The sequence below is a fragment of the Rhodotorula graminis genome (assembly GCF_001329695.1).
Source record: "Rhodotorula graminis WP1 unplaced genomic scaffold RHOBAscaffold_16, whole genome shotgun sequence".
NCBI lineage: Eukaryota > Fungi > Basidiomycota > Microbotryomycetes > Sporidiobolales > Sporidiobolaceae > Rhodotorula > Rhodotorula graminis.
The window spans coordinates 517,352-525,756 of record NW_017264943.1 but is presented as its reverse complement, the minus strand read 5'-3'; the positions used below and the strand labels follow the sequence as shown (position 1 = coordinate 525,756).

Sequence of the window (8,405 nt, the reverse complement as noted above, 5' to 3'; positions counted from 1 at the left end):
GCATCGGGGCGACGACGACGGGCGCGACGAGACGGCGCGCAGGTTGCCGGCCGTGAGCGGCAGGGGCCCGACGCCGGCGACCGACGAGCGGGCGACGCTCCGAGGCGGACCGACACGGGAGGTCACGGCGGACCGGGGCGCGTGCGAGCGCACCGAGGGTGGGACGCTGCCGACCGCCGGGTGGAACTCGTCCTCGCCCCGAGGCGCCGACGAGCTCGACGAGTACGAGCGCTCAGACGGCGGTCGCTGTTCTCGCCGAATAGGCGTACGGACGGCGTCGGCGCGAGTGCGAGGTGGGCCGTAGCCGGGCAGAGGCGGGGCGACGGCGGAAGATGGGGGAGGTGCTCGGTGCGAGCGAGACGACCGGGCAGCCGAGTGCGCCGAGGCGTGTACTGGCGCAGGAGGGGGCATGGAGCGTCGGTCGCGAGCGTCGTACGAGGCCGTCGAGGACGAGGTGGAGGAGCTGGTCGAGTCGGAACGAGGGCGCAGAGCAGATCCTGCAACGGGAGGAGTCAGTACAGGTTCGGCTCGTGTCGCCGGACAGCCGACCCGCATAGGGAGACGCGAGTCGATCTGAGAGATCTTGAACGCACCGGTCGGACCTCGGAGAGGCGGGTCGAGGTCAAAGTCCTCGAGCTCGTGAAGAAGCTCGACGGCAAGAGGACGGCTCGAGAAGCTGCGCAGGATCTGCTTGACCGCGACGCCCGGGTCAGATCTCTTGTCCTCGCACCGATGAGACCGTAGTGCGGGAGCGACGCACCTTGATCAACGCGTCGACGTAGAGTCGCTCGGCCTCGAGCTGGCTCATGCCCTTGCGCTTGTTCCACGCGTCCCTGCGAGAGTGAGGGTCCGAGTCAGCTTCGGCGCATCAAGAGGCGATCTCGCAATGCAGAGAGTGAACAGAGGGACGCACCACTTTGCCCGTCCGAGGATGTCGAGGAGGCCAGGGCGCGAGCCGCGAATGTCGCCCTCGGTAGCTGTTGCGCGTGGACAGAGAGTGAGCCGACATGCGCCGTCTGTACTCGCGAGAGGGTGGACTCACCCTGCTTGTAGACGCTGTAGGGTGCCGATGAGGGAAGGTCAGCGGATGCGCAGGCTGGAGGAGGGAGACACGGACAGGCGAGGAGGGGAAGGAGGCCGACGCACGCATACAGCTCGAGCTTCTGGTCGTAGCTGGTCTGGATCGGGCCACTCTTGGGCAGGCTACGAGGGTGCAAGAGCATGAGCGACTGCTCGCGTGCGGCGCGACGGCCAAGGGCGAGGCGAGGTGGGGGAGGGAGGACGACGACAAGGCGGGACAGGGTGGACGCACCTCTGAATGATGTCGACTGCGCGCTCGAATCGCCTGTGGAGAGCATCGGCCTGATCAGTGCCTGGCGCGACGAGGGATGGCGAGGACGAGAGACGGACGCGTGGATCCAGGCCGGGTGGGCAGAGAGCGGGTGCGGTGGTGGGCGCGAGCGCGTGCTGTACGAGCTGATCGAGGTCATGCTCGAGCTCGACGAGCCGGTCGTGCGGCTCACAGGTGTTGCTGGAAAGCGAGGCCGTGAGAGGTGACACCGCCCGGCGCAGAGGGTCCGGCGACGAGACGCCGGACAGCTCTCGCCCAGCTCTCTCGAGGCACGGCAGGAGCCTGGGAAGGGCTTGCAGGCTGCCATGTTGCACACACGTCTGATCCGACCACCGATGACCACAAGGAAGCGCGACCTGGCCTCCCTCCCTCGCTCGCGGCACGGCAATCACAAGCAATCCGCCCACTCGAGCATCGTCCGTTCCGAGCCGCTCTACAGCCCGAGTCCCTGCCACCTGATCCGCACCCCTTCCTCGACGCCCTTGGTCCGCACCGCTCGCCCGACTGCCCCGCGCAACGGCTTGGTCGCCTCGCCGTCAACGCCGTCGAGCCCAACGAGCAACGCCGCGAGGTCGAGCGCACGCGCCTGCACGCTCGGCGACAGCTTGGTAAAAGGTCCGGGCATCGACCCTCGAGACGGGTGCGACAGGTGGAAGAAAGGGCCGAGCGTCGGTGCGAGGCCGACGAGGGTCTGCGGGACGGCGGGCGCGACGAGACATGTGAGCTCACGCCTCGAGGAGAGCGCACCGAGAGAAAGAGGGAGACGCACCGTCGAAGGAAAGAGGCCTTTGGGCGCCTGCTGCACGAGCTTGAGGAGCGTCGTGACGACCATCTGCGGGCGGACTCGCCGCAGTCAGTCTCCCGCTCGGCGCGAGGCACACGCAGAGAAACAGGGAGCGCACCTCGGTCTCTGCCTCCCGCTGCGTGCCGAGCTCCCACAGCCACCTCGGCAGCTGCGCAAGCCACTTGCTGAGCGCGTTTGCCGACTGCTCTCGCGGCGACAGGCCCGCAAGCTGCGACGCGAGGGCCGACAGGCTGAATGGCGCGAGGTACGACGGGCACGAGTGGATCTGGACACACGTGAGAGGCGACGAGTCAGGTGGTGGTCGGCCGGGATCGAGAAGGAGAAGGCGGGACGGGACGCACGAGGACGGCCCACGCGACAAACTCGCCGCTCGCCTTCTTGGCCTCGCCGCCACCAGCCGCACTCGCTCGCGCAAAGTAGTCGACGATGGCCGCAAAGACGTCGCCGGCTTGTGCGGCCGACGGCTGGTTGAGGAGGGACCACAGCGTCGGTCGAAGCGACGAGAAGGCTCGTGCGGGCAGAGCGAGACCGAGCGGGTGCGACGGCGAGGTGAGCTGCGCAGGGCAGGAGACGTCAATCTCGACATTCGAGGAGACGCCGGGCGGAGGGGATGGGTGAGAGAGGACGCACCTCGCCTCGCAGAGCCTGCACGACCCACTCCTGAACCCGCTCGAGCACGACGTCCTCGACCTTGTCCCTCGACGACTCGGCCGCCGCCACCTTGCCCGCCTTCTTGCCCTTGCCCTTGCCCTTGCCCTTGGCGCCGCCCCGCAGGCCCCTCTCCTCGGCCGCGCTCGCGCTCGTCGACAGGACGAGCAGCGAGCTCAGCTCGGCGAAAGCGAGGTTGAGCTCCATCCACCGCTCCTCCTTGGCGGCCGCCTCGGCACGACTGCCCGCCGACCCGGACGCAGCCGGCGACACGAGCGCGTCGCCGCCAAAGGGGAAGTAGGGCGCCGCGTGGCCCAGGAGGGCGAGGAGCATCTTGCGCGCGTCCCGCTTGCCCCTCGCGCTCGCCTGCACGCCCTCGGCTGCGCCCGCGCCGACACTCGAGCCGGCTGCGACGCCGAGCTCTCGCGCAAAGAGGGCCCTCGAGACGCTCAGGACGGCGTGCACCGTGTCGGCGTGGAGGGTCGCGCTCGAGCCCGAGGCTTGGACGGCGACGAGCGAGGGCGCGAACGCGGTGGGCGCCGAGTCGAGGAAGGACGAGAGGATGGTCGGGTGAAGGAGCTGGAGGAGGGTCGGCTGCTGCTGGCCGTTGGCGTTTGCTGGGACGGCGGTCGAGGTCGAGGCTGCCGCGGTGGGTGCGGGCGACGCAGGTGGCGTCAGGAGCCCAAACAGGCCGACGGGCCCGAGGACGCCTTGCTCTGCGCCGAGAGCGCTGAACGCGGCGTCAAAGTGCTCGACGGCGGCGCTCGTCGCCGACCCGGACGCAGGCGCCGGCACGACGGGGACGACCCGCACCCTGGGGCGGGGCTGGACGCCGGCGAGCCAGTCGGCGTACGCCTCGGGCGAGTCGAACGCGCCAGCGAGGAACCACGGCTCGTCGCCGCCGCCGCCGCCGCCGCCGCCGTCGGGCCCGTCGGCTGCCGAGTCGGCGCGACGCTCGGCGGCGGCGAGGAAGCGCGCGAGCGTCTTTAGGACGGCGAGCCGGGCCGGCGGGCTCAGGTCGGACGCGGCGCTTGCCGCCGTAAAAGTTCCACTCGCTGCGGCGAGCGCGGCCGAGCGGATCTTGAGGAGGCCGAGGAGGGCGGCGACGACCTTGGTGCCGGTCGGGGCGTCCTCGGCGACGTCGACGGTCGGGCGGTACGGGTCAAAGCCGCGCGTGAGCTCGGCGGGGATGTGCGACAGGAGGAGGTCGAGGGTCGAGAGGGCGTCGATGCGGACCGGGTCGTCGAGCGACGACAGGGCCGAGAGGGTGAAGAGGACGACGGCGGGCGAGACGCTGACGAAGCTCGCGTGCGGGAGCTGATCGGCGACGGTCGACAGGAGGGTGCGCACGGCGGCGCGCACCGAGGCCGACGGGTCGCCGACGAGGTGCGACAGGGACGTGACGAGCGGGAGGAGGTGCTGGGAGAGGAGGAACGGGTGCTGCTCGACGAGTTGGCCGATCTCGTGGAGGGCCTCGCGCTTGACGGGGACCGAGTAGTGGCGCGAGTGGACGAGGAGCTCGGGGAGGGTGAGGTTGCGGCGCGAGACGGGTGCGCCTTTCGAGGTTGCGGCGAGCGACTGCGAGGGGAGCGCGATCGACTTTGCGGCGAACGACGTGTTGGTGGCGTTCTGTGCGACGGCCTTGCCCTTGCCGAGCTTGAGCTTGGCTTTCTGCAGGCGAGTGCCGGGGGGCGAGGGTCAGCTTGTGGCCGCGAGAGGCTGAGGAGGGAGCGAGGACGTACGGTGAAGTCGGCCTTGCGCTCCTTCTTGTGCTTGGAGGACTTGGGCCTGGAGAGTAAGGTTCGTCAGGACACGTTTGCGCAGGATCAGGGGCGAGAGAGGGGACGAACATGGCGACGAGAGATGAAGTCGAGGACGAGGAGCGCTTGCCGACGACCGGACGGGATCGGTCGAGACAGGGACGTGTGTGACGGCAGAGATCCGAGAAGGGTGACTGGCGGTCGTACGAGCTGCACCGAGGCTGGTGACGACGAGGACGAGACGAGAGAGTCGGCACGAGACGAAGCTCGACCAAGCCAACTCGCACCTCTCGCCCTCGCCTCGCTCGAGACCACCAGCGACCGCTCCCAAGTGCCTGGACGACCTCGACAACCCTCCTGCACGTCCAACTGGCTTCATCGGTGCGTCCGCGCTCCCTCCTGTCCCCCTCCTCCCCGTTGAGCGACCCGGCCCGCGACGACGGCGCGCTCTGAGCGAGTTGCACGGCTGTGGGTGTGCTGGAGCAGGGCATTCGTGCGGGTGGCGAGTCGGAGCAGGTCGTCCCGCGGCGAGAGCGTGCGTGACGAGGTCCCCCGCCGTCACCCCTCATCGGCCCACCTCGACCTCGCGCCTCGCCGCTCAGAGGGATGCGTGAGCGCGTGGGCCTGTCTATGGGACGGTCCAGGGTGCCGGCCACCGCCTCAGCCTCGCCCCGAATGGTCCCCCGACCGGCCACCATCACGGGCGACCTCGCCTCTGCTGGTACCTCGTCGCTCACGCTTGCTCCCGTCCCTATTGCAGACTGCGCGCGCCCACTTCGACATGTCCTTCTCCTTCGGTGAGCTCCCGCTCTCGCCGCCCAGCCCGCGCCCCCTGTTACTGACCTCGGCCCCTTGCTCCTCCTCCTCGCACCACAGGCGCACCTGCCGCCAAACCCGCCTCAACCGGCTTCAGTACGTTCTCGACACCTTCCTGTCTCTCCGGGTGTGCATGGCGACCCCTCCTGACCCACCCGCCCCCCTCCCTCACAGGCTTCGGCGCACCACCCGCCTCAACCGCCCCAACCTCTTCCCTCTTCGGCGGCGCACCGGCCGCCTCCCAGCCCGCCGCCACCCCTTCCCTCTTCGGCGCAGCGTCCCAGCCCACTTCCGCGCCCTCGCTCTTTGGTCAGGCACCGACCTCGCAGGCGCCGACCACCTCGCTCTTTGGCCAGCCCGCCGCGTCGCAGCCCGGTGCCGCGCCGTCCCTGTTCGGCAGCACGGCGCCAAAGCCCCCCGGCATGGGCCTGTTCGGCAGCACGACGACGCCGGCCCCGACCGGCGGCCTCTTCGGCCAGTCGAGCGCCGCGCCCGCGAGCGGCGGCCTGTTTGGCACCAGCGCCGCACCGCCAGCCGGCGGCCTCTTTGGTGCGTCGAGTGGCGCACCGGCGTCGGGCGGGCTCTTTGGCCAGCAGCAGCCGCAGCAGCAGCAGCAGCAGCAGCAGCAGCAGCAGCCGTCGACGGGCCTCTTTGGCCAGTCGCAGTCGGCCGCCACGTCGTCCCTGTTCGGCTCCAAGCCCGCCTCGTCGACGCTCGGCGGCGGCCTGTTCGGCGCGTCGACCTCGGGCCCGCCCCAGCAGCAGCAGCAGCAGCAGCATCAGCAGCAGCAGGCGCCCGTCCCTCGCCTCGGCGACCCGCTCCCGCCGTCGCCCAACGAGCCGTCGATCGAGTCGCGCCTCGAGGCCCTCAAGGCGGCGTGGGACCCGCAGTCGCCCAAGTGCCGCTTCCAGGCCTACTTCTACAACGAGCTGCCCCAGGGCCACTCGCGCGACATGTACGCTCGCCCGGCGCCGGGCACCGACGAGGCGAGGTGGGACAAGGCGAGGAGAGAGAACCCGGAGCCCGAGCGGTCCGTCTCCTCTCCTTTTCTCTCTGTGTCGCGTCTGCGCGCGCCCACTTCGAGCGTCGTCGACCGAACGTACCACTGACGACCGTTGCCTGCCCCTCCCCCCTCGCCTTTTCTGCCGCCCGCAGCCTCGTCCCCGCACTCGCCGTCGGCTTCCCCGCGCTCGAGAAGCGCATCGCGGCCCAGTCGTCGCGCACGGCGCAGCACGCGGCGCTCCTCGGCGAGCTGCACACGCACCTCGCGTCGCTCCAGTCGACGCACACGCTCACGACGAGCCTGCGCACGCTGCGCGCGCAGCAGACGGCCGTCGCGCTCCACGCGCGCCTGACGGCGCTCGTCGCGCGGGCGGCGGCGCTGTCACCGGCGCGTGCGGCCGGCTTGCGCGCCGACGAAGACGCGCTCCGGGTCGAGCTCGAGCGCGCGAGGGGCGAGGTGGACCGGGTGCGGGCCAAGGCGGGCGAGCTGTGGGCCGGCGTCGGTGCCGTCAAGAAGCGCAAGGAGGAGGGCGAGGGCGTCGAGTGGGCCGTCAGCGACGAGGAGGGCCTGCGGAGGGTGCTCGAGGTGCGTCGGCGTCTCTCTCTCTCTCTCTCTCTCTCTCTCTCTCTCGGCCGCCGACCCGCCGACTGACGCCTCGTTCGTCCGGCAGATTCTGAGCAGCCAGCAGGCTGGGTTGGACCATGTTTCGCGCACGGTGAGGAGCATGGCGGGCGACGTGGACGTGATGAACCAGGCGTTCGGGCTGCCGGCGACGAGGGTCGTGGCGGGGACGACTGCACGGGAAGGGCAGTAGCGCGGTGTGGGTGCGGCTCGGCGTGCAACTATGGTTCGGCAGTGCGACAAGCTGCCGGTTCGCTGTCGAGAGGTGCGCGCGACGTCTTCTCCGAGTCGAAAGCCGGCTCCAGGCTCGTCTCCTCGCATCAACCCTGCGCTCCGCACCACGCACCCTTCCTGGTGAGCTGTCGTCCTCTCCCGCGACCGCCCCCGTCCCCAGCCTCTCGCGTCGTCCGCCGGCGTGAGCACCTTCCCCCACCACGAGCTTCCGAGCCCTCCCGACCGCGCACACCTCGCCACGACCATCGGACAAGGTTGGGCACGGACAAGTCGCTCAGTCGAGCTGGCTGGGGCAGGTCGGGGCTACGGCATTGCGTCCTGCGGCCGCCGTCGTCGACCGCGAACGCGGTCGGCCGGGAGGAGCGGGACCGGCTCGAGTCGCCAGCACGGCTCGCGAGCCCTTGCGCGGCGGCGGGCAGACGCGATGACGAGCTGCAGTCGATGGCAGGGCACACCGGGAGCGTCGCACGACCCGGGGCCACGGTTCTACCTCGTCCCCCTCCTCGACTCGGAGCGACAGCATACCGTCACGCGCCAGGCCACGTTCGACTTGGTGCACCAGCTGACTCGTCTCTTTGTTCCTCCAGCTCGAACATGGACTCGCCAGCCGACTACCTCGACCGAGCCTCGAACGGCGACGCCAACTCGTACCTCTCCTTCGACTCGCCGCCAACCCTCCCTCTCCCCTCGGGCACCTACACCCTCCTGCCCCTCGTCGACCAGTGCGACAACGTCTCGCTCCCGACTGGGCCGTGGTCGGGCGCCGACTGCAAGCGCCGCTGGGAGCAACACCTCGCCAACCAGCGCAACGCGTTCGCCGAGGAGAACCTCTCCGACGCCCACGGCGACTCGGCCCTCGCCGACGACGACGACGACGATGACGGCGACGATGGCGTCGGCAAGCTCCAGGGCGCGGCCGCCTTCGACAAGGAGTTCCTCGTCCCGTTCTTCCTCACCCTCCCGACCCCACCTGCGCCGTCCGCCTCGTCGAGCGGAGCCTCGCTCCGGCGACGCTCGTCGACCGCGTCGGGCCGCCCTTCCTTCTCTCGCCTCACGCCGATGCCGCGCCTGCGCGCCTCGTCCCCGACGCCGTCCACCTCGTCGTTCGTGCGCGCACGCGCCGACCCGTCGGCGGCCGTCGACGCCCCGCCGATCGGCTTTCTGCGC

At 70.5% G+C, this 8,405-nt stretch overlaps 3 protein-coding genes across 3 annotated transcripts; 1 reads left to right on the top strand and 2 right to left on the bottom strand.

Moving 5' to 3' along the window:
- Positions 1–709: 709 nt before the first annotated feature.
- On the bottom strand, positions 710–1,359 carry RHOBADRAFT_18402 (uncharacterized protein; the record flags this gene model as incomplete). Its single annotated transcript, XM_018412427.1, has 5 exons — positions 710–833; positions 914–977; positions 1,043–1,056; positions 1,147–1,203; positions 1,313–1,359. Coding segments are annotated over 5 exons (306 nt in total), but the record flags the coding sequence as incomplete, so codon positions are not given.
- Positions 1,360–1,635: 276 nt separating this feature from the next.
- RHOBADRAFT_56109 (uncharacterized protein) lies at positions 1,636–4,656 on the bottom strand (the record flags this gene model as incomplete). The annotated part of the gene is made up of 7 exons (XM_018418189.1): positions 1,636–2,042; positions 2,121–2,183; positions 2,254–2,421; positions 2,498–2,710; positions 2,787–4,475; positions 4,547–4,585; positions 4,651–4,656. The coding sequence occupies 7 exons, from the start codon at positions 4,654–4,656 to the stop codon at positions 1,785–1,787; spliced, it is 2,436 nt and encodes an 811-aa protein (XP_018268347.1). The 3' UTR covers positions 1,636–1,784.
- A 689-nt stretch (positions 4,657–5,345) lies between these two features.
- RHOBADRAFT_47145 (uncharacterized protein) lies at positions 5,346–7,197 on the top strand (the record flags this gene model as incomplete). Its single annotated transcript, XM_018414936.1, has 5 exons — positions 5,346–5,361; positions 5,441–5,476; positions 5,555–6,410; positions 6,536–6,968; positions 7,054–7,197. 5 exons carry the CDS (start codon positions 5,346–5,348, stop codon positions 7,195–7,197), a joined length of 1,485 nt encoding a protein of 494 aa, XP_018268346.1.
- Positions 7,198–8,405: the final 1,208 nt, after the last annotated feature.